This window comes from Lissotriton vulgaris, chromosome 7, assembly GCF_964263255.1.
Source record: "Lissotriton vulgaris chromosome 7, aLisVul1.2, whole genome shotgun sequence".
NCBI lineage: Eukaryota > Metazoa > Chordata > Amphibia > Caudata > Salamandridae > Lissotriton > Lissotriton vulgaris.
Window position 1 is genome coordinate 1,286,523,268 of NC_141695.1, and position 25,915 is coordinate 1,286,549,182.

Consider the following 25,915-nt stretch of genomic DNA (forward strand, 5'->3'; position numbering starts at 1 on the left):
CCGACTGTCCACACAGGTCCGAGGCCATTGCCTAAGCCGGGAGATATCATTTACTGCCCCTCATTGTATGCAATCGCCCCTCTTCAAAGGACACACTGTTGATCAGGGCCTCCCCACCCCCTGGGATATGATCAGGCGCGCACATCCTAAGACTTGGCGAAACACTCAGCTGCGTGATGACCCCCTCCTCTTATCAGCAGGTTGAGAACCTCTATTGTGAAGGTATATGGGGGTGGGATTGACACGAGGATTATGGGGATGTCTTTTTCCTTACTTCACAATGTTCTGATTGTAATAAAGAAAGGTCACATGCCATAAACCAGTGTATAAGAGGCCAGGCCTCCGAGAGGCTGTTAGAGCACCTCGAGACGATACCTTGTTGTCTGATCTGATGTGTTCTGCTCCGTCGGAATAAAACTTCTGTTTCCTGCCTTCTGGTCTCTGGCGCCTGCCTCATTGCTTGGTAATTTGAATGGTACAAAGGCGGTTAGCGCCGGGCAAATCTTGAAAAAGGTCATAGCCCTACCTTTTTCCCACATCACTACACTTCTCTTGCCTCTTTCTTTACCTTTGTATCTTCTTTCTGCACTTCTCTTGCCTCTTACTGCACGGCTCTTGCCTCTTTCTGCATCTCTGTTGCTTGTTTCTGGACTTCTCTTGTTTCTTTCTGTACGCTTCTTACCAATTTCTGCAGCCCTCTTGCTCCTTTGTGCACCCATCTTGCCTCCTTTCTGCACCTCGCTTACAAATTTCTGCACCCTCTCACTTCTTTCTGCACCTTTCATGTCTCTTTCTGCTCCTCTGTTGCTTCTTTCTGTACTTTGCGTGCCTCTTTCTGCACCTCTCTTGCTTCTTTCTGTACATCTCTTGCATATTTCTGCACCTCTCTTGCCTCTTTCTGCACATCTCTTGCCTCTTTCCGCACCCCTGTTTTCTGTTTATACACCTCTTTTGCCTCTTTCTGCACTTCTCTTGTCACTTTCTGCACCCCACTTGCGCATTTCGGCTTCTCAGTAGGTTCTTTCTGCACGGTTGGCTTCTTTCTGCACCTCTCTTGCCTTTTTCTGTACCTCTGTTGCTTCTTTCTGCACTACTTGTGCCTCTTTCTGTACCTCGCTTGCTTCTTTCTGTACTTCTATTGTTTCTTTCTGTACCTCTCTTGCTTCTTTCTGTACCTCTCTTGCATATTTCTGCACCTCTCTTGCCTCTTTCTGCATACCTCTTGCCTCTTTCCCCACCCCTGTTTGCACATCTTTTGCTTTTTTCTGTACTTCTCTTGCCTCTTTCTGCTTCTCTGTTGGTTCTTTCTGCACCACACTTGCTTCTTTCTGACCCTCTCTTGCAAATGTCTGCAATCCTCTTGCCTCTTTCTGCACTATTCTTCCCTCTTTCTGCACCTCTCTTGCCTCTGTCTGTACCTCTCTTGCCTCTTTCTGCACCTTATTTGCTTCTTTCGGCACTTTTTGCCTTTTTTGCACCCCTCTTACCTCTTTCTGCTCCTCTGTTAGTTTTTTCTGCACAGCTCTTGCTTTGTTCCACACCTCTCTTGTAAATGTCTGCACCCCTTTTGCCTCCTTCTGCACCTATGTTGGTTCTTTCTGCTCTTCTCTTCCCTTTTTCTGCACCCCTCTTGCCTCTGTCTGCATCTCTGTTGCTTGTTTCTGCTCTTCCCTTGCTTCATTTTGCAATTTTCGTGCTTATTTCTGTACCTCTTTTTCCTCTTTTTGCACGCTTCTTCCCTCTTTGTGCAACTCTCTTGCCTCTTTCTGTACCTCTCTTTCCTCTTTCTGTACACCTCCAGCCCCTTTCTGCACCTCTTTTGCTTCCTTCTGCACTTCTCCTGCCTCTTTCTGCACCCTTCTTTCCTCCTTATGCACCTCTGTTGTTTGTTGCTGCACTGCTGTCGCTTTTTCTGCACTTCTCTTGCAAGTTTCTGCACCATTAATGCCTCCTTCTGCACCTCTGTTGGTTCTTTCTGCACTGTTGTTCCTTCTTTCTGCACCTCATTTGCCTGTTTCTGCAACTCTCTTGTCTCTTTTTGCACTTCTCTTGCTTCCTTCTGCACCTTTGTTGCATCTCTCTGTACTTCTCATATCTCTTTCTGAACCCCTCTTGCCTCTTCCTGAACCTCTGTTGCTTCTTTCTGTACTTCTCCTGCTTCTTTCTGTACCTCTATTGCTTCTTTCTGTATCCCCTTCCCTCTTCCTGCACCTCTTGCTTCTTTCTGCACCCAGTTACCTTTTTCTGTACCTCTCTTGCCTTTTCCTGTAGTTTGTTTGCCTCCTTCTGCACCTCTGTTGCTTCTTTCTATACTTCTCATGTCTCTTCCTGAACCTCTCTTGCCCTTCTCTGTACCTCTGTTGGTTCTTTCTGCACTGCTCTTGCTTTTTTATTCACCTCTCTTGCAAGTTTGTGCGCCCCTCTTGCTTTTTTCTGAACCCCTCTTCCTTATTTCTCTACTTTTCCTACCTCTGTCTGCACCCCTCCTTGCCTCTTTCTCCACCTCTTCTGCTTCTTTCTGCACTTCTTGCCTCTTTCTGCACCTCTGCTGGTTCTTTCTACACTGCTCTTGCTTCTTTCTGCACCTCTCTTGCCTCTTTCTGTACCCCTCTTGCCTCTTTCTGTACCCCTCTTCCTGTATCTCTCTTGCCTCTGTCTGCACCTCTTTTGCCTGTTTCTTTAACTCTCTTGCCTCTTTCTGCACTTCTCTCGCCTTTTTCTGTACTCAAATGGGAAGTCCAAGCTGTTAAGTTTAAGGTTGGCGTGCTCTTATGACTGAGGTATATGTCTACTTGTATATGCATTGTCAGTTGTGTTATGCATCTGAAGATGGTTGCTTACTTAAAAAGCGGGTAACTTCTCCTATAGGTGGTCAAAACCTCTCTTTTTCTTTTTTTTTAAATCTGTTTTTATTATATTTTTCATCACGCACATTATACATTCAATAGTTTGTTTGCTCCACAAACATCCTTATATCAATACAGTACATGCATTTCCAGCTTTAAACAAGTCCTGGATTATTACCACTATGTTGTAATTTGATTATTCTGACACCCCACAATATTGAACCAAAATCAAAATTAAACAAAATCCAAATCACAAACAAACTCTCCTATTACCCTATCCCATCCCTCCATCGAGCTAAAGGCTCCTATATTCTTACACCCCGAGCTCTCCCTACCCTACCCTTCCTAGCATATATAGGCTTCTCCAAATTATATGCAGCTATTAGATTCGCCAACCAAATTTGCATAAGCGGGGGAGTCTTATCAAGCCAAGCCCTGGCTAAAGTTAATCTATAGACTGCCATTACCATAAATATAAATTCATTCTGTATAATATTGCTTCCGTCTGGTCCAATTTTCAGCAGAATCCAAATGGGAGTTAGGATTATCTGTATCCCTAATGACCTATCCAAAACGCCCTCTATATCTTTAATTAAAGTGTGTAGTTGTGGACAGGTAGCTAAAATGTGGACAATATCTGCTTCAGGGGAATTACATCTAGGGCAAGTCGTACCCTCAGTGCCCCCCCATTTAGCGATCCTAGCTGGCGTTTGATAGTGTGAATATAAGGTTTTAAAGTGCTGGGATTGCAGGGGAGCTGAACACAGGATAGTGCGGCCCAAGTCCAATGACTCCTGGAAAGCTTCAGGTTCTACCCCTAATTTCTCTGCCCACTTACTCCTATGTTTATCCATATCGTCCGGTTTGCCTCTTGCTAAAAACGCATATGCTGATCTAATCGTAGGCTCCCCACCAGTAATTATACTCTCCATAAATTCATTGCAATTGTACCCTGCTGGGCCCCCCTGTTTGTTGCTCAGAAAGCTCCTAACCTGTAGATACTTAAAAAAATCCCTTCTGTCTACGTTATATCTACTTACAAGGTCTCCGAACTGTACTACTCCCTCAGAATTCCTTAGATCACCAATCTGCGTGATTCCTTTATCCTCCCAGGCAGCCATTAAAAGAGCACAACTGAGAAGTTTTGACCACCTGCCTGGGAGGTGGTCAAAACTTCTCAGTTGTGCTCTTTATTCAGTTGCACTGGCACACATTTTCTATGCCTATAGGTATTAGAGAGCTCCTCAAATATACTATTGAATACCCATGTGCCTTTTATTATGAGCAGAAAGAAATACATACACCTTTTTGCACACATATTTACTGAGTATGCTGATTGAAACACAGGTATTTAAGTATTTGTATGTTTATTTTTATGTAACATGTCACTAGGTAAAAGCAGAGACAACCATGCATACCTTCACAAACTTGGTCACACTTACAACAGTGATATGCTTAGGATTGCTGTTTTATATTTGGTAGGCCTAACATTCTGAGCAGTTGAATAATAGTGAACCTTGAAGAGAAAGTGGGGTTAAACACATCTTGGGAGAAGGATTAGTGATTAGGCTTCTTAATATGAGTCTGTTGTAAGGTACAGTTGAAACAGGCCTTTTTTGTACCTCTGTTGGTTCTTTCTGCACTTCTCTTGCTTCTTTCTGCACCTTTTTTTGTCTTTCTGGACTTCTGTTGCCTATTTCTGCATTTCTCTTGCTTCTTTCTATACCTTTCTTCCTTGTTCTGCACTTCTGTTTCTTCTTTCTGCATTCTCTGGCTTCTTTCTGCACCTTTCTTCCTCTTTCTGCACATGTCCTAGTTATGTAGGCATAGTTACAAATTAGCATTTAAAAAAAACCTTAGAAATTCAGTGAAAAAAACAGAGGTTTCAGGGACGTTATAGTTAGGAAATAGCATTTAAAAAACCTTAGAAATTCACTGATGTCATTTGGGATGTCATCAGTGATGTCACTGACCACGTCATGAGTGATGTAATATGTGACGTCATCAGCAGTGCATTGCAGGGATGCAAGTTTGCCAAATTTCTCTGGTTTTGTTCGAATGAAATATCAGCCTCACTATAACGTCCCTGAAACCTGTGGTTTTTCAGTCAATTTCTAAGGTTTTTTAAATGTGAATTCCTAACTATAATGTCCCTGAAACCTCTGTTATTTTTCACTGTGATTTGTTCCTAATTTGGCGTGGTTCAGTGACAGAAGCGCAGAATTTCATTGGGGAACTCAACAAAAACAGTTTGAATCTAGAATTTACTTCATGCATAAATGAAAAGGCAGTAGTTTTTCTAGATACGGAGGTTTATGTATCAGGTGACAGATTAGCATCCAGAATGCACAGGAAGCCCACAGCAGGTAATACAATTTTACATGCCTCTAGTCAGCACCCCCGTCACCTAACTGACAGCATTCCCTTCGAGGAAATGCTGCGAATTAGGCGGATATGTAGTTCGGAAGCAGAGTGCCATAAAATACAAGATGAAAGTAAAGATCGCTTCTTGGCCCGTGGTTACTCTGTCAAAACAATACAACGTGCTATAAATAGATCTCTTACAATATCTAGGGATGAAGCCTTGACTATAAAAGAGAAATCTAAAGAAGGGGTAACTGATAAGGACAAACTGATTGCGCCCAGAGTTATTGTAACTTTTAGCAAACAGCACAAAGAGATTAGACAAATCTTCTACAAAAACTGGAATCTAATAACGGGGGATCCCGTTATTGGCAAGTATGTAGTCAAGAAACCAGACATCACCTTCAGAAAGTCCATGTCTATGTCAGACAAACTAGTCAACAATTTTTTGGAGAAACCCATCTCTGATACCTGGGGTGCTCTGGGAGGCGGTTTTAAAAGGTGCGCTGTATGCAAAGCCTGTAAAAACGGGTGCAGTAAAACTCAGTATACAGTGCCTTTTTCTACCAAACCTGTACAAATAAAAAAGCGCATGACTTGCAAAACAGATTTTGCTGTATATGTGCTGCAGTGCCCGTGTGAGCTCCGATATATAGGCAGCACTCGCTTGCCTGTGCATAGACGGGTACTGCAGCACATCAGAGCAATAGTGGGTAAAGACCAAACTTACCCGGTGGCGCGCCACTTTGAAAAGGCCCACAATAGCGATCCTTCGGGCCTTCTGTATTATGCTATAGACTGTGTCTTGCCCTTAAAAAGAGGAGGGGACAGGGATGCCAAACTCCGCCTCCTGGAAACTAGGTATATTATTGAACTTGATAGTAAGGCCCCTAGGGGCCTGAACGCAAGTGAAGATTTATATACTTGTTTATAAGCACCTGTTAAAAGACTTCACAACAGCTCTAGGATTACCATTGTAACATCTCAGAGATTATAAATCCAATAAAATGTGGCTTCAGGTTCGACAAAAAATAAATGTGTCTGCACATGTGGGAATAGCAACCAGTTTACATCTTGGTTGTGGTGCTTATATGCTGCTGTAAATAAGAAAGAACATCTTATATAAATGAATTAGGAACTACTCACCTCCCACTCCATGAAAGTGAAAATGATCATGATATCATTTTCAAATATATTAAATATAAAAAAATAAAAAAAGAAAGAGAATTTGATTATATTATTATTTTCACATTTACATTATATATGCACTTTGGTCTTTCTTTTTCCTGGGGTCACGATGAATTTTGGTACTGAGGCACAAACGAATCAATAGTTTCTGTGAAACTTGGCTACAAGACTGTTCTGTACTCATTCTTTAGAATCTAGCAGTGCTTTTGTTTATATCTTATATTGACATTTCGTGTATATAAGTTCTAGAATATAGACGGTACTATAGAAATACACAGGTTAAAAAAGTGAATGATATTTTGCACTTTACCTGCTTGAATTTGCACAATTTTGTATTTTTGTAAATATGAATTACATAGAGGATCAGTAATTTAGACACTATGTCTTTTATTGTAAATAGTATGTATATATCATGAATTTTAATTATTTATGAGACTGTATATATATATATATTTTTCCTCACATATTGTAATTTCATATGTTTGTGCATTATTTCATATTCTATTTATCTATAGAACATTCAATGTATCATATATGAGTCCTATCTGAACTTGAAATGTGAAAATTATGGCACTGCGCCATTTATTTTTGTAAAAAATGAATTAAACACCACTGTTTAACCATGTATAGAATAAGAGACAACAAGGAGTTAAGGTGGGCGGATTATTTTTAGAAAGATCCGCCCTTTTGTGGTTCAGAAATGCCTTAAGTACCCTCTTTGAGATTTAGTAACGTATCATGTGATCAAGCCTCTGGCTAGAGGCGAAACGCGTCATGCAGGACTGCTTGGGTGTTATTTTTTAATGGAATAAAACACTTATCTTTGCACAAGATCTGGGTCTGGCTTGTTCGTTTTTCCAGTTGGAGCAGAGGAACTGGGATGCTGGCAGCATCGAGCGATACAGGAATTCATATATGGGGGAAGACTTATACACATATCTGGATTAGTGGGCAGTATATGGTCTAATGAAGCAACTAAAAAGAGATAATATACTACGTAATCAGTGTATTGGCCTACACACACAAGAAATTGTCCGTATACAAAAACGAATAAATGAATGTGAGACATATAAAAACTTGTTATATAAGGTGGATCTGCAAACTATGAAAATCTATGAAATTGTTTAAACATAATTTTAACATGTTGGGAATATTAATTGTTGAATTTTTTGTCTTATTTATATGATCTAACATTAAGTTTTACAATTTTAAATGGACCGGAATTTTTACTGTTCAAACATGAAATTGGTTTTTTAAGCATTTTTTAACAAAGGTGTTTTTTTTAAAACTAATTGTGGGAATCATGTTTTAGAATTCTAATCTAGTGAAGTCCTTTTCCATTTGTCCTGTATTCCTATTGGAGTGAAAATTGCCGACAGATACAAAATTTAATATGAAAAGAAAAAATATGCAACCGCACAATGGCAATAATGAAATACAATTTAGTCACACTTGCACTTTATTATTTTTAGCACTCGTAAGCACTTTTAGTTGTAATACACTGATAGGGCGATTCATGGGTTGTTCCTGGGGAGAAGCACAATGCTACAAGGTTTAGAAGAGAATTCAACACATGTAAATATAATTATAATACAGTAGCTGCAATCTATAAGTGAAAATGTAAAATAGGGCAATAAGGGTGTATACATACATATATATAAAGCGCAATTTTGAATGTATGTATTTATACAAATCATTGCAATAATGGAAAAATGTATTTTACATGTATTATTTCTAATTGCTTCTGAAGTATGAAATGTTTTTATTGCTGTAAATAACTATTTAACATTACCTACCGTATGCATTTTTGGTAGTGTCTTCTTAGGATTGCACAATGTATTTTACATATAATTTCCGTAAACAAAATAAGGAAACAAAGTTGGAAAGGAGCTGTCAGAAAGACAGAGAAAAAAAGAGAGACTCCGATAATGGGTGAATAACTCTTCTATTTTTATTAATGGGCACTTGCACTTTAGCCCTGGAGCACCGCCCTGACACGCCCCCCTCACCTGCCGATAATTGAGGAGGAGGCGCGCTGTACTGGGCTGTGTGCTGATCAATTTGCTGCTGTGTGTTCCTCGTTTTGCCGTCTGTGCTGGCAGAGCCCCTGTTTGAGGAAAAGGGCTGTTTAGCGCTCACGTTCTGAAGCGCCTGGAGTGCCTGAAGCGCCACGGAGCTGCGCCCTTCGTTTGCCTGGAGTGCACACACCGCCACAGCTCGCGTTTCCCGCTGCGCGGGAAACACTCGCATTCCCTGGACGGCGGACTGCGACAGCTAAAAGAACTCCAAGAACCACAAACCTCTTGGCCCTGGAGCACCGCCCTGACACGCCCCCCTCACCTGCCGATAATTGAGGAGGAGGCGCGCTGTACTGGGCTGTGTGCTGATCAATTTGCTGCTGTGTGTTCCTCGTTTTGCCGTCTGTGCTGGCAGAGCCCCTGTTTGAGGAAAAGGGCTGTTTAGCGCTCACGTTCTGAAGCGCCTGGAGTGCCTGAAGCGCCACGGAGCTGCGCCCTTCGTTTGCCTGGAGTGCACACACCGCCACAGCTCGCGTTTCCCGCTGCGCGGGAAACACTCGCATTCCCTGGACGGCGGACTGCGACAGCTAAAAGAACTCCAAGAACCACAAACCTCTTGGCCCTGGAGCACCGCCCTGACACGCCCCCCTCACCTGCCGATAATTGAGGAGGAGGCGCGCTGTACTGGGCTGTGTGCTGATCAATTTGCTGCTGTGTGTTCCTCGTTTTGCCGTCTGTGCTGGCAGAGCCCCTGTTTGAGGAAAAGGGCTGTTTAGCGCTCACGTTCTGAAGCGCCTGGAGTGCCTGAAGCGCCACGGAGCTGCGCCCTTCGTTTGCCTGGAGTGCACACACCGCCACAGCTCGCGTTTCCCGCTGCGCGGGAAACACTCGCATTCCCTGGACGGCGGACTGCGACAGCTAAAAGAACTCCAAGAACCACAAACCTCTTGGCCCTGGAGCACCGCCCTGACACGCCCCCCTCACCTGCCGATAATTGAGGAGGAGGAACGCGCATCGCGGGACGCGCGCGGGCGACGCCGGGCTAAGCCCGGGCAAAGGGCGGGCCCTCTGTGGCCCTCAGTGACCGAGGTAGGCCGGGCTGGGCCTGGACCCTTACATTTTCTTTTTCACACAGCTATTATCCATTTGCGTCTGTGCCCATTTGAGTAGGAGGGTAATTCGCCGCAAACACTGTGATAGATATACTGCACCCTGGTCCTACCTGTCCCGCTAGGGACCAACTTTATTCCAGACTTTTATCTATTTTATAGTGTTACATTTTTTCCTTTTTTGCTGTGAAAAATGTCTAAAATTTTACGTTCTGGAAGGGTAGTGGGAGAAAAATCCACCCGGAAATTACCTATCATCCGCACAAGAAATAAATCAGTAAATAATCCACCTCTGAAAGGTCAATGTCAGTTATCTGAACTGTGGGATCTAACCGCTATTAACAAACCTAAATGTGCGACCCTACTCAACTCAGATACTAAAGTCCTTGAGGTACAGGAAGTACACTTACCAACTACCTCTGAGCCTCGATCTCCCCAGGCCCAGCAGGGGGCCTCCCAACTCATGGTAGGAGGGTCTCCCTCACGGGACCCTACAGACGGGAAGCCGATGATTGTAAGTGAGCCTGTACATATAACATCGATCCCCCAGGCATCCACGAATGACAGGCCGGGAGATGATCTGTCCGCTTTATCTATTGACTTGGAACTATGGGGTCGCTACATAAGCCCTGCTAAAGTGGAATCCCTGGAGCAATTTAAAGTTCAGGGTGGAGCCACCCCATCAGGACTAATGTTGTATAGTAGCACTCCGTCACTAAACAGACACGAAATTTCTGACCTGTTAAACTCCTCCAAGAGTCCCAATCTCAATCTCCTGGATAATATTTCCATGGCGGAGGCACGAGAAAAGCCGATCTCTGAATCCATGATCGCGCTGGAACAACTTCTTGCTTCAATACTGATGCTTTTAGGAAAATTTGTAGGCAGCTCGGACTGTATCCTTGAATCAGTTACCCAAATCTTAAAGTTATTGCTGCAGAAAGTGCCGGATTTGGGTAAGGCCTCCTCCCCTCAACAGCCTGAACAACCTGCATCTGAGGGGAAAATCAAAGCCACTAGAAGCGAACTAGTTAAGAAAAATGAACCGCCTTCTCTGGTCCCTGATAAGGAGTTGCCTCATACTGCAGCTTCAAACTGCATCAAGAACATAGTCCTCGAGATAGAGGAGGTGGATAAAGTCTTCCCTGGCCCCAAAACGGCACAGGAGTTATTTCCTATCTTTGTCCCGGATGGTGGAAAAGAACTCTTGGCCGACAAACCCCAACTTAATGAAGAAAAGAAAAAATATGGTAAACAAAAAAATACCAAAGCCAGCAAGAGGAAACCAATTCGAAAATATAGAAAGAAGAAGCAACGGAGGATCATTTTCCAAAAATACACAGAGGCAAGGGAGAATGAAATAAGGAATGGGGAACCTTTATCTACTTCCTTAAAAGCGGATACGGATGTGAACTTAATCACTTCAACCTCAGTGGAGGAGGAAAATGAACAAGGCAGCTTGTCTTCCCAGGAAGACTTTCCACAAATTGGGAGCCCTCTCCCAGGCTCTCCGGTTCGGAGTGCAGTAGGAGGGCCACTTTCTTTTCCATCCGGGACTTTAAATCCTTTGGCTGCTCCCTTTGTGGTAACAATTGACTCCGAAAATGCTTGTCCTCTTGCTCGGCCTGTAAATATGCCTAAGGCCCCTGCGGATGTGCGTGTGCTAGAATTTGTTCCATTATTTGATACTGATCTCTTATTAAATAGAGCCTGGCTCCTTAAGCGCTTTAGCGAGGTTGAATGTCTCTATCATATTCAGTCTAGAGACATAGAATTGGTGTCTCTGTTAGGTGGCAGTCGGGTTCTGAGTATTCGGGTGAAATTTTATTCCCCGATTATAACAAATCTGATTCTTGAACAGGCTGAAAATTTCCAACGTTTAGGAATTGATATCCTTCCTATCTCTACCCCTGGCAAGCCAAACTCTTTCGATAAGCAGGGGTTGAGAGGTGGTGAGCAAAATTGGATAACCTCTCCTCTGAGAGACCTGAAAATCTGGGTTTCCAGGGGAAAACGCTCTGTATCGCACGTGAAGCCACTTCCACTAGTTGAGAATTCCACACTCAATGATGACAATAACCGGTGGAATTGGCTCCATAGTGCTTTATCAACAAAAAATAAGGATAACCCCAAATTGTTTCACCGCCTTTAACCCAACCTTAAACATAATTTCCTGGAACGCGGCCGGATTTCATAGTAGCCCGGAGAAACTGGCCTTCTTATCCACTCTGGAGGCCGATATATTGTGTATCCAGGAAACATGGTGCATAGATAGGTTAATGCCTTTAAAAGATTTCTATGTATTGGAAGTACCGGCTGCGCCCTCTAAAAAAGGGCATGCTAGGGGGGGGCTCGCCTGTTTACTGTCAAATAAGTTCCAATGGAGATTCTCCCATTATATTGATCCCACTAGACTTTTCCACACAATAACTTTGGAAAATATGTACCATGACAATACAAAATTTTCCATGGTTATTTTTAATGTGTACATTCCGCCTGAGGATGGTTTTAATGATAAACTGAAGCGGGTCCTCCAGTCTATGGAAAATATAAAAAATTCTCCTCCTTTTCCTGTAATTTTGTTAATCGGTGATCTGAATTGTAAAGTATCAAATGCTAGTCTAACACTTTTCAGGGATAAAGCTAAGGAGGAAGCATATTGCATCCCCCAGACGCTTTTCCCGGAAAACTTAAGAACAAATAAAAGGGGGAAGATTTTGTTAAAAGAACTTGCAATCGGGGATGGTATTATTTTAAATGGAAGATTTCCATCTGACGTCCCCGCAAATTATACCCACAATTCCCCCTTTGGATTATCAATTTTGGACTATGCTATCGCCAGTTACAGCCTGTTTCCCTTGATTCTTGACTTAAAGATTATACCCACGACTCTGAGTGACCATAGTATTTTAGCATTATCAATTTCGTTAAATTCTCTGAATACGGCATCCTGGGCTCTAAATGGTAAGGAGGCTACCTTCAACCCAACAGCTGGAAGATGCTTCTGGAATAATGCTGCCATTAATGGGGTCCAGGAGCTATTGTCCGATACTCTCAGGGAAATAGAAGTGTGGAACGGAAATGAAATAGTTTGCTTCGAGGCATTCATGTTAAAGATTCTATCGAATGTTAAAAAATCTGCCCCGCTTAGGAAAAAAGGAGAGGCAGTGCCTCTGCCCCTCCGTAATCTGAATAGGGAGTTAAACAAACTAATCCGTGCACAGTATGCTGAAAGGGTACCGGAACGTGGGAAAGTTATCGCTAGGTTAAGAAGAAAGAGAAGCAGACTTAAGAAAAAAATTAAAAGGGACAGGGAGGATGAGGCATGGATTAAATTAAGGGAATCTGCAGTACACGGCAACATTAAAGATTTTTGGGCAATAATTGGGAAAGGATGTGGTACTCGCCACTCCCCTATCCCGATAGCTATACCAGAAGATCTATGGCTCTCCCATATTAGTGAATTATATGCTGGAAATGGGACCATAGCTGTTGATAACTTTTCGTATCCTGCCCCTGATGACGCGGTTTTCTTTCCCTCTGAGAAGGAAATCGAGTTGGCTATAAAAAATATGCGATCCTCTGGGGCCATGGGACCGGACGAGCTTCCGATGACGGTCCTAAAACAAGACCCATTGACCTGGAGTAAAATCCTGTATCCCCTGTTTAAGGCGTGCCATTCTTCCAAATGTGTCCCTGCATCATGGAGAGGAAGCATTCTGGTTCCTATCTTTAAAAAGGGGGCAAGGGACAGTCCCAGTAACTATCGCATGATTGCGCTCCTCGACTCCATCGGAAAGGTCTTTGCGAAATGCCTCCTGAGTTCTCTTTCCGATTGGGTCGAGGAGCGCAACATCCTGCCTTTGGAACAGACTGGCTTCCGAAGGGAACATGGCACGTTGGACAACCTGACTGCCCTGCAGGTTATTACGGATAAATATGTACAGGTGAGAGGGGGAGTGGTATACGCCGCATTCATTGATTTCTCCACAGCGTTCGACAAAGTAGATCGGGGAACGCTGTGGAGAAAATTGGCGATGCTGGGCCTCCCTTCACATCTGTTGGAATTGGTGCGGGCTCTGCACACTGAGACCTGGTGCAGGGTCTTAATGGGGGGCGAAAGGGGGCTTTCGGCCAAAATTCCAGCTCAGAATGGCCTTAAGCAGGGCTGCCTATTGGCGCCCCTGTTATTCTCCTTATATACAACTGACCTCCCTGCTGTTGTGTCCCACAGCGAGGGGATCGCACCATTGATAGGAGGGGTGCCAATGGCCTGCCTGATGTATGCCGATGATGTGTTATTGCTTGATTTAACACCCGTGGGACTGGCAAATCGGCTTCAGGCTTTGCAGGGCTTCGCCAGGGAGCATTATATGAAGATCAATACCAATAAAAGTAAAGTGATGTGTATTGCTGGTCGAAAGAAATGCCGCTCGACAGATTTTCGTTGGGCCATTGGAGGGCACAGATTGGAGGTCGTTACTAGTTATACCTTTTTAGGGAAAATATTCTCGGCCAATATGAGCGAGAGTCTTCACATAGAGCATTGCTCCCGCAAAGCTCTTGCCCATGGCAACGGGTTAAAGTCCCTATATTTGGCAACGGGGAGAAGACATTTTTCTAGCCTCTTGGAAGTATTTAGAGCTAAAATCCCCGCAACCATTTTGTATGGTATAGAAATAATTGAGATAAAATATTGGGACTTCTGCCACAAGACTGAGGGAAAACTCCTTAGATCCCTCTCGACTCTTAATAATGCCTGTCCACTGGCCGCCTGCAGGCTGGATTTTGGACTCAGGAGTGCCTGGGTGCAGGGTCTATGCGCCTTAATAAGGTGGGTAGCCAGCTTGGCTAGAGCGAGAGAAGGAACCCTGCGAGCTTTGCTCAAAAAAGAACTTTTGGGCAACTTCAAGGAGTTCTCCAAACTCGTTGGCAATTTCAGAAGGGCTGTGAAAATCCTGGGGCTGGAGGAAAGCGCACTCTTCTCCTACACTCCCACGCAGTTAAAGCAGGTCCTTAAGGAGGCTTCGTGGGAGTACTGTTTTCTAACCGACAAAAAAACAGTTGGCGACAAAAGGAACGTGGAGCCGCTAATCTCCTCCTATAGGTTGAAACAGCCCCAACCGTACGCCCTGTGGAATTTACCACATGGCATACGTAGGTTCTGGTTTTTATTACGGTATGACCTAATCCCTCTTAATGTGCTGTTGTCCAAATGGCATGGCACCTCGCCGTTGTGCAATTTATGTAATTTGAATAACCAGGACTGTATGCATGTACTTTTGATTTGTCCTATGTTACGTAGCTTGCGCAACCGATGGCTTAAAGTAATCTGTCTACGCCTCAGCATTGTCACTTTTCAAGATTTTCTTCATGCACTTTATTGCCCACCAAATGAAATGTTTTGTGCCTATGTTTTTAACTTTTTTAAAGGATTTTTAGCTATTTATTAATTTTCTGGAAGGTGGTCCCGGCCTGGCCTTGTGGGACTGATGGTTTGCAGTGCACCTATCTCGGTTCGAATAGTATGTTTTTATAACTCTTGTATTTTTGATGATTGTGTTGTTTTGTATGTACATGTTTATGTGGCCCTCTTTTGAGAGCCAAAACATAATAAATAAATTTAAAAAAATTTAATTTGCACTTTAGAAGGAAATGTGCTTCACTGACGTGTTGTCATGTGATCAAGGCAGGGATCTGCCGAAACGCGTCGTGAGGACTGGTGAAAATAAACTAAAACTGCACCGAGATGGGTCTGCCTCGTTTTCTTTTCTAACCCTGCTGGAGTTGGTAGCTGGAGCGAGCAACATTGGATATATATATATATATATATATATATATATATATATATATATATATATATATATATATATATATATATATATATATATATTGTTTGTTTATTATGAGGAGGGCATGCTGCCTCCCTCTTCCAAGGTATTTTGTGACCCCCAACGACCGCATTCCCCGGTCCGACTTCTTTTATTGGAATGGGTAGAGAGGGGTGTACGGCCTCCCTCCTCAACCCTCCTGCATGCAAAAGAAACCCCATCCCTGAAGCCATTTGTTTTTTTGTAAAGAGAGGAGTGGTGTAGGGCCCATGTTCCGGACCCACTGGGCCAAATATTTTTTTTTTTTGGAAGGGGTAGTACTGCCTCCTCAAATAAGCTGTCTACTGCTCCATTCATCCTTCCCCTGGGGCTTATTTCTTTTTTTGGGAGGGGTCATGGTCCCTCCTCCCCAGGCCATCCAAGGGTCCTGGTAGGGAACCCCCATTCCCTGGGGTGGTCATCTTTGTTTTGGAGAGGGGTTCATGAGCCCCTGTCAGAGCGATCCAGTGTGCCCATGGACCCCATCCCGGTAGTGATGGAAACAATGTCTCAGTGATCCCAACCCCTGGGCACTTCAGTTCCCTGCCTGCAAAAGGCAGGGAAAACAGGTATCTTCGTTTCCAGCCTGACCGCAAAAAAGCTGCTCCCGCTGTGTCGTAGCAAATCAGTACATCCACCTCCTGTCACTGGCTGATAAGTTGGACAGGGGAGCCAACAGTGACAGCGGGGACCATGCAGTTCCCCTTGCAAACCGTGGACTGCCATTGCTGTGGGTGTCCTGGCTGGGCACTGGGTCACCTCGGCATTGTAATGTGTTTCAGCTCTGGGGGATGGGGCTAATGGCCTGTTAATGGCTTGAGGAGGTGGGCAACAAGCCTCCTCCCTTTTGATAATGGCGACCTCCCCTACAAGATGTAGTTCACAGGGCCCTGTTAATGGCCTAATAAGGGGGCCACAAACCCCCATCCCCTTTTAATGTGTAGCAGCCCAGGGGCATGGACTCCCTGGTCCTGCTAGTAGCCTGGGAAAGGGGGCAGCATGCCTCCCTCCACGTTATGTTGTAATGTTGCCCTGGAAGATAGGATCCCCTGGGACTCCAATGGTTCAGGGCGGGGGAACTGCATGACCCCCTTTCCCAAACAATTACATTGGTGCATCCCCTCTGGAGGTTTGGGCCACTCCCATTTCTTTTTTGCTTAAAGGCATTTTCTGTAAATTTGCGGTAAAAAAGTTCTAAAGGAGAGAAGATTGAGTTACTAAGTCCCAAAATGGCTGCTGCCACATCTTTGTTGATGTGGTGGCAGCCAAATGGATCTTATATTAAGATCCGTCGAAGGCCCTGATCCTCAGTGTCATACAATATACTTATTTGCACCTTAATTTCTTCAAAACTATCAAGTGGATTTACATTTACACCACATCATAAGGACACGGTTTCTGGACCAAGATCTAGCTACACCAAATTTGTTGCGATTCAGTTCAGCAGTTTTGGTTGTAGCTGTATATAATATTCCTGTGAGAAATTGCATGGGAAAAGTGCGTTTTGGGACCCCTTTTTTCTTGGTCCCCACTTGACGAATCACTCCGATTTATTAATTTATTGATCTATTTTGGAAAAGGTTAAGTAAGTTTGCAGCTTTTTAAAAAGTACTTATCTGCTAAGAAATGACTTCCAATGTGAATATTGCCAAACTTACCCGCAATTTAATGGCTCCTGTTGTACTTTCTGTGATGTAAAGGTGGGACACACCAGTAAGTAATCAGAGAACATATGGTAGGATAATGATCCTCAAACCTGCTACTTGCAAGACCAGAACCTACAGAGGGCATGAAGAACTGATGCCTTTTTGTGTTTTTTTGTACAGTCCAGGAGAAGGTGCTGCAGAGAAGGGAGCATAAAATTAAATCAACAAAATATACCTTCAATGTGGTGATAAGGAAGGAGAATGATGTCCTTTGTCCAGCATTTCCTTTACATGCTGCAGACTTGGTAAGAACCATATTTTGTCTTCTCTTATGCCTCTTGAAGCAACAGGCTTATTTACATCCCTCTCTATATCTGTACATTGTGTCTTCACCAGTGATCTTTCAGCTACCGCAATACCAATGCTGACAGACATAGAATATGAAACATCTAGTCCATCTATGCATCCAGCTTCATTTCTCTTTTTCTTTTTCTCTCTCTGTCTCTCTTGCTCTGATTTAAGCCCACACTGACTTACCTACACTGAAGTATGAACAAGCTTTCCTCTGTATCATTATAAAGCTGCACAGAACATGCATATATGCTAACTTCTCAGTTTCAATATTAACTGGGCTGTACTAAACAGGTATGTGGCACTAACCTTTCTTCACTTGTTCACTTTTAGTGCTATATCCCTAGATAAATTACCAGTTCACTGCAACCATTGGACGGGAAGGAGCTCAAATATATTTTAAACAGTATTCATTCAATATAGTGATGCCCAAGGAATACATGTACTGCGCTATGCCGTCATGCTTAAGAGCTCCAGGTAGGGAGAACTGGTCGAAATACTAGGATAATGACTCTCTGTTGCATTCACTTACTCGGCCTCTACAATAAGAAACACAAACAAATTCTGAAAGTATAAGGAAGCTATAGTAATACAAGAACAGTAGAAAAAAGGAAAATGGATGTTGCCTAAATGAAAATAAAACACATGAAAAATTGAAAATAGCATATGTTAATCATCTTGGAATTTTATTAAGTGAATTTTATAGTTGTTTTTATAGTCCAACAAGGCCAGCACCTATAGAAAGCAATGAAACTCCATGCACCATAATCGTCCACGTGCGAATTGCACTGGACAGCCATATTCGATTGGTATTAAGAATGGGGTATTGTTGTATTGATCCAACAAAGCAACCATGTTGCTTCTAAATATGGTGACCCACTTAGAAAGGTGGGACAATGATTCACCCACAAATCCATACAAGATGGCCAACCGGTTCAGACAGATTGGTCACACTGGATGTGACACACACAGTATAAATGAGTGGCAAGCAAGCTGTGCTACACTGGTGTGCCTTTAATATTAAATACACAACATTTTGAGCAAGAAAGAATGTAAGTAGGAGCTATACAAGAACGAAACAGTGAAGCAAACTCATTTCATTTCAAAATCTTTATTTCAGTAGTAAGACAAAGCCATTTAACACACATCCCTAATACAGAATATACCCACAATTAATCATTAGTTAAAAAGTCATAACTACACAATAAAATACTCACGGTAAAAACATGAGCAAAATGCCAGCAAAACACAGTAGCAAAACATCAAAAAGCCATTTGTTTTCTCCTACTGTGAGTACATTTTAAAAAGGAACAATTGGAGCAGAAAAGAGTGAGGGAATTCAGTGATTGCAGGTACAACAAGGCATCTGCACATCTTCTAACGCCACATTCTGTGATTTATTGGACTTTTTGGAGTAGGCCCTGTAATATTTAAAGAAAAAAGTTAAATGAAGCAAGCTCCGATGAGAGGACTCGTCACAAGGACATCTTAACACAATAGTGCAATTAAATTGACCATGTGGAAAGCTTAGTTGTCACCTTGATAGGCCCAGCCTAAACATAGTTAACAGCACTCTGTCACAGGTGGTGTCCATCCAGGACAAGTATGGTTCCATATGGGCAGTGGATTGCAAGCTAACATATTGCGTAACGAAAATGTTGATTGCTTCAAATAGCTTCCTATGCCATCTATAACTTTATGAATGCATTCTTGACCCAAGATAGAGCGGCTTTGGAATTACAGGAGGGGGCAACAAAAAATCTCGGGTCTCCCCAGATCGATCATTTCCTGTTTGATATAGGTCAGCCATGGAATAGCTAGGCCTTTAGCACAAGCAAGGCAATCTAGGGTCGCCTTCCTGTTCAGGCATGCATGCTGGTTGGCCCAGATGGCACACCAGAGTATCAAAAGGGCATATTTAATAGTCCTCAACAAACCCAACTCCAAGCTCCTGATGAACAATATACAAGGCACAAAATGGAGGAACACCCAGAAGCCTACACAGGGCCCTGTTCTCTTTGATCTGGAGAGCAGAATTGTTGGAGTACCCCCATATGCCAGCCCCATAAGTGAGGATGGGGAGGCATTTCCTTCTAGAAACTTCCAGCAAGGGGGCATGGGCTTTCTGCTGATGCATGAAGCTAAGCTATAGATGAAACCAATAGCACATATAAACCTTTGGGCTGTTTTGTTCTTATAAGGGCCCCAATTTCTCTTGGAATCAAGAACCACCACAGATAGCAGAACTCCTTGGTAGGGGCAACCTGATAGTCCTGGAGATAAACACTTCTTAATTTCATGGATTTGGGCCCACAAGACATGATATAGGTTTTAGAACATTTGGTGGTTAAGCCAGGGACCCTATGAAGCTCACACATTTCCAGAAGAGGGTGTTTAAGCTTATGTATGTTCTACCCATTAGGACAACGTCAACCACGTAAAGTGATGCAGGGACTCTTTTCCCGCCTATCATCTGTATGTCCACCACACAGGCGGAAAGAGTCTCCTCAATTCCACTGATATACAACAGGAAGAGTATGGGGCAAATACACACCCCTGTAGGATGAACCTTCCCCAGGGGGAAGCTGGGGGTGAGCTTGCCAACAGGACTGTCCCTAACAGATGTTGATAAGTAAAAGTGAAGTGCACGCAGGAATTGAAGAAGCCCAGGGTCCACCCCCAGATCACTGAGCATGTCCCACAACCTGGACCTAACCATATTGTCGAAGGCACTAGATGGGTCCATGAAGGCAAGGCAGATGGAACCCTGCTTAGTGATAGTATACTTGCTAATAAGCAGGCATACATTATGACTTTGCTCCACCATTCCCAGCCCCTCACAGAAATCATACTGAACATTTGACAGTTTGTTAGACTCAGTGACCCAAGAAAACAAATGGTTCAATACTACCATCCAAGCAATTTTGACCGTGGAGTCCAACAACGATATTGGAGGATAACAGCTGGGGGACTGCAGGTCGCCTTTATTAAAAATAGGGACAATGACGGTGGTATGCCATGAATCTTGAAGACCAAAGTAAGTAAAGGCATTAAAGCAATAACAAAGTAATGGTGCCCACAGTTCTGGGGCATATTTATACATCCCCACATCCAGCCTTATTAGAGAGGGACTTAGTGACAACCTCACAGATCTCTTCAATGATAAATCTATTAGGAACAGGGTAGGCCCCCTCGGGCTTCTGAGCATCCCATGGCATATCAGAATAATATAAAGCATAGAAGTGGCTCTCCCAAGCCTCTGGGCTGATGGTGGTAATGAGTGAATTGTCAGTGGATTCCAAGGAGCTAATATCTTTGAAGACCCTCCAGAAGGACTTAGAGTCATTTTTCTTGCAAGATTGTACCAACCTCCCTCAATGCTCCCTTTTTATTTCTTTACACCTTTTCAAAGCCCTTTTGTACACCTCTCTGTATTCTTTAATTTTTTTACAGTCTCACAGGGTTTATAAATGATTAGTACACTTGGCCCACATAGTGGTGATAGAGTTGCTGGTACCATATATCCAGGGTTTTTGGCTTGAACAGGACCTATCCCTGAAAACGCAAGCAAAAAAAACAGCTGGTACATGTGTGGGGCTACTGCGTTCCACCAGAAAGATCCTCCCATTACTTCCGGGACCCTCACAGAAATTGCTCGTCCAAGGTCTAGTGCTATCAAGACTGGACTATTGCAATGCTCTCTTTCTGGCTGCCCCAGAATCCACGATTAACATTCTTCAAAGAACACAGAATGCTGCGGCAAGGATCCTTACAGGAACCTCTCGTAGAGCCTCAGCCAAACCCGCCCTTAAGGCACTACATTGGCTGCCGATCCGCGAAAGGGTCAAATTTAAGGCCCTTTGTACCACTCATAAAGCTATGCAAAATCAAGGGCCCCCAATGCTAAAAGCTATGATCTTCCCATATAGACCCAACAGGCCCCTACGCTCAGCCCAAGGTCATCTGGCCACAGTCCACAGAACCAGAAAAGCCCGAACTGGAGGACGTCGCTTCTCGGTTACAGCGGCTACCACCTGGAACGCTTTGCCATCTCATCTTCGTTCCGAGACCAATCTTATGAAATTTCGGAAGCTTCTTAAAACGCATCTCTTTCCGCAATAACTTTCCTCCCTCCCTCCGGCTTTCACCCTCAGATGTTCTGCAATCTCAGCGCTGGGACGCTCACGGGCAGCCATGCGCTATATAAAACCTAAATTTCATTTCATTTCATTTCACATTCCACCAGACTAGGCAAAGCCCCTGGACCTTATCAGATAAAGAGGGGATACCACCCGGCCTAACCTTCTCCTTGAGGAAACCAAAACCTAACCATAAAGGATTGTGATCACCCAATGCAGTGACAATAGTGCCCTCACATGTGATCTGCTTCCTAAGGGACGTAGAGACAAAAATATGTTCAAAAATTGACCCATAGCTGCCCCTGACAAAGGTAGCTTTTGAACAGTGAGTTGGATCAACAGCTTCACAAGCATTGAGGAGGTCAAAACTGTTAACAACATTCAAGAGAGCCCAGGCTTTCGGGTCCCCCAACTTGAGGGATCCCCTTGTCTCATACAAGTTGTACTCAGGATGGCTGGCCCATCCCTCGCGAACAAATAACCAAGCTTGATGTTAAAATCTTCCTAACCCACAACAATGAACCCCAAATTCAGGTGTGCTAATTCTGATTCGAGCCCCAAAATAAACCTTGACAGCTTAAAGTTGTTATAACATTCCTCAGCAACAAAGAATCCATTGTAAAAATGAATGATGACCAAAAGGATACCAAAAGGATACCATTAGGCCAAGTTAACAGAGTAACTCACAAGTAAGCCATCAAACACCTCTTGGCCCGACCGCAGGTGATAGAGTTGCTGGTACCATATATTCAGCAAGCCCAGCTATTCTAACACGATCCAAGGGCCACGTTTCTTGTAAGAAAATTAGGTCATGGCTAGCAGTTACTGCAACCCAATTATCATCATCCATTTTCTGCAATATTCCAAAACAAGATTACAATCTGATATCTGGAATCATCTGGCGCCGTCATAACGCCCTTGGTGTTGGCCACCAAATGAGGATGGGAAATGGGAAAACTAACACAGGCTACAGTGTGCGCGGTGGCACTAAAATGGAGCCCGGGGCTGTCGGGCCTAGGCTGAAGCGCAATGGACCGGCCCGGCCCAATGCTCCTGGTGAGATCCCCGCGCTGGGCATAGTCTATCATAAAGTGGAGGACGGACACATTGCGGAGAGCCGCCCCACTGCTCCCAAGTAGAGGTGAAGCGGAGGGACAGCAGCGGTCACTGGCGCACAGGCCTCGGCATGGGTCCTTGGGTCCACAAACGTGGGTCATAGGGCCCTACGCGAGCGGCACACAAGGAGGGTGCCTGCTCCCACAAGCACCCCCAAGAGGAGTCAGGGTCCAGGCCCACCCCATGCCAGCTGGTGAACGAGGTGAGTCCACCCGGCACTGCCGCAGGAGGGCGAAGGCATGGGCCCCCAAGCTTTGGGGCACTCATCCACGGACTCGACTGGACCCACACCCCGCACCATTGCGCCTCACGTGGGGCCCCCTACGCTCATAACACCCAGACCACAGGCAGCTCTCATTTCAGTGGGGAGGAGTGCAATAGAGGTGAGCAGTTGGCCACGTGAGAGTGGGGCAGCGGCGGAGGGCTACACACTGGTCCCACTTCAGGGCAACAGGAGCAGCATAACACGACAAACCTCCCCAGGTCCTCTGTAGATGGCCACGACGATTCACAGCAGGCCATCGAAAATTGTTTAAGGGGGTGCTGTGGGAGGGGGCCGGTGAAGGTGATGAGACTCAGGGAGCACCAGTAGGATCTTTAACAGAGACGAGTGCGTCAGGGACGGGGCCTCCTGGACTCCCACCTTGCATCATTTGAGGGGGGGACCCCCAGTAGTGTGGTCCCACACGTTCTGAAATACAACAGTAGGAAAGGACATTGGTCACCTGTGGCTATTACCACCCCCACCCCAAAGGAACCAGGAGACTACAGGGCACTACTAACATCCACGCCTCAGGCTCGAGAAGTTGCGCTCCCGCCCCCTTCATCAAGTCCTAGAGGGAGGGCCCCTCCGGGGGCCTCAGCAACTAGCGAGAGCAAAGACTGACTGGGTGGCTGGCACTAGAAAGAAGGGGGAGCGCACGCTCACGGATATGCTCCTTAAAGGTCCCAACCAGGGAGACAGAGGGCTTCCCTCTCCCAGCCTGACAAAGCAACAGCAGCAAGAAAGTAAGGACGGGGAAGTGCCAATAACCCAGTCATTCCTGGAAACCCTATTTAACTCCCTACGCGAGGACTTCCACATGCTAAAACAAGAGGTGGACCGAGAAGTGAGAGAGATACGCAGCGATGTGGACGGGCTGGGTGAGCGAGTGGTGTCCCTTCGAAGACACTGACCATACCAGAAGCTAAGAAGTCGACCATCTTTAACAAGAAGTCATCCGCCTTAAAGACTAGCAACTGGACTTACAAGCACATGCTGAGGACTTGAAAATAGGTCAAGACGTAACAACATACCAGTCCGAGGCGTTCCATCGAAAGCAGAGGGAGCGGACGTCACACGATACCTGCAGGGCCTCTTTCGGGAGATACTCTGCGAACACTCCGACTTTGAAATTCGTATCGACCGAGCACATAGAGTAGGCCTGCCGCAGCGCGCGTGAGCTTCCCCGGACATCCTGGCCTTCCTGCCGAACTTTCCACTAAAGGAGAGGATACTCCGAGAAGCGCGACTGAAGCAGCCTTTTCAATATCACAGACAATCAGTGGTGCTGTTCCAGGACTTGTCGGCAATCACACTCCAAAAAAGGAAGGCGTTCAAAGTCGTCACTGCGTTTCTGAAGGACAAGGGAATACCTTACTCTTGGAGTCACCCCTTCCACCTGATTTTTACATGGAACAGTGTGTTGCAACAGTTGAGATCACTTCACGAGATCTGCGCCCTGTTGGGTCTCGTGCACGACGAGATGGACACTTCTCCAAGCAGCTCTCAAAAGCCCTCGAGGGACGCGTAGCAACGCGTCGGTCGCTGGCATCCACTTCTCGCAGATCTGAAGCCAGGCCAAGACACTATGTTCCAGGAACGGGCCTCGGCCCTCATCGCGGTGACAAGAGACACCTCTCCTACGGAATGATTTGACAGCATGAGGGGGACGCTTTTGCATTGAGCTACAGCTGGCCGGGGAGGGGGGAGCGGGGAGCCGGGGGTGCCAGGGCTGCACGCTCAACCAGGTAAACTCACCGCAGGCCTGCTGTTAAAGATTGCAGGGATAAGTTAGCATGAGCTGAAAGCCATTTTGCATTTCTGGCAGCCATCTTGTTTGCTGTGTGCTGCCTCGTGCTCGCCATGTGCTCTGTCCTCCCTCAGTGTTGACTGCTCTTGTATTCTGCCTAGAAACGAACTATATTTAGCATCTTCCACCTTCGCACATGCTCAGTTGAGCTTGCAGCTGTCCTTGCAGCTGATCCTAGTCTGTAAATGTCAGGATGTGTTCACCAGAATTAGCAACTGTTAGCTCCTCCCACTTTGTTGAGCAAGCTGATCTTGCATGCCCATATTAGTAATTTTGCATGCTTACATGAGCCAGGACTGCCCCTTGGTCTTATGCTGACTATGTAACCCTGAGCATATATAAGGCCCCAGTTTTCTGCTGACTATGTAACCCTAAGCATATATAAGGCCCCAGTTTTCTGTACTCCTTAGACTGCCTCATTCAGCTGCTAAGGCTTCTGTGTGACGTAGTCTCCCTCATCTGAGGTGAATAAATGCATTATTTTAATATTTCAGCTTCTGTGCCAATTTCTTCTTTGTTGGTTTAAAAGGACCAAGTATCAGTGAGACCCCTGAGAAGGTTTCTATGTTCTTCACTGGGAGACGATTGCACAGGCTTGGGACTATGGTAACTTGTTGGGGCACTTCAGTTGGGGTTAGGGTGGGGGGAGGCGGGGTAAGGTTCAGGAGTTTGGTAAAAGTTGGGGTAAGGGAGGGGGTGATTGAGGGGTTGGGAGGGAGGGAAGGGAGGGTTCCGGTGTGTCACACTTCAGAGGGGTTCAGGCATGGCAGCGGAGTGGGTCATTTTCCCTGAACATCTGTGTAGTCCACAGTGGAAACAAACATGGTTGACGCTACCTTGAAAGTTCTCACCCTAAACGTGAAACAGCTTAATAATCCTATAAAGCGGAGGGCCGTCATATCATTCCTGGAGAACTCGGGTGCTTTGATTTGCCTGCTACAGGAAATGCACCTGATATCCAGAGACTGGCATCGAATGCGTTCCAGGGCTTTCCCTCATCAATATTACTCCTCCACTATGGAAAAGAAGGCTGGGGTCGCTATTCTATTTGCCAGACACTTCACAGGCCTCGTGGGCGACAAGGTCACTGAAATTAAGGGTTCGAGGCATGTGGGCTGCTAAATTCATATCTTTGCATTAGATCGCCACCTAGTGTTGGGTCCGGATGATCGCACATTGTTGTCCTGGAAGAGTCT

At 44.9% G+C, this 25,915-nt stretch overlaps 1 protein-coding gene across 1 annotated transcript in view; it reads left to right on the forward strand.

Annotated features, from left to right (window-relative positions):
- LOC147703420 (interferon-induced very large GTPase 1-like) overlaps positions 1–25,915 on the forward strand; it is a 341,875-nt gene that overhangs the window by 141,633 nt on the left and 174,327 nt on the right. Inside the window, exon 2 of the mRNA XM_086931863.1 lies at positions 17,222–17,346. Coding sequence (XP_086787989.1) covers positions 17,222–17,346 — 125 coding nt within the window. The remainder of the gene's footprint in view (positions 1–17,221; positions 17,347–25,915) is intronic.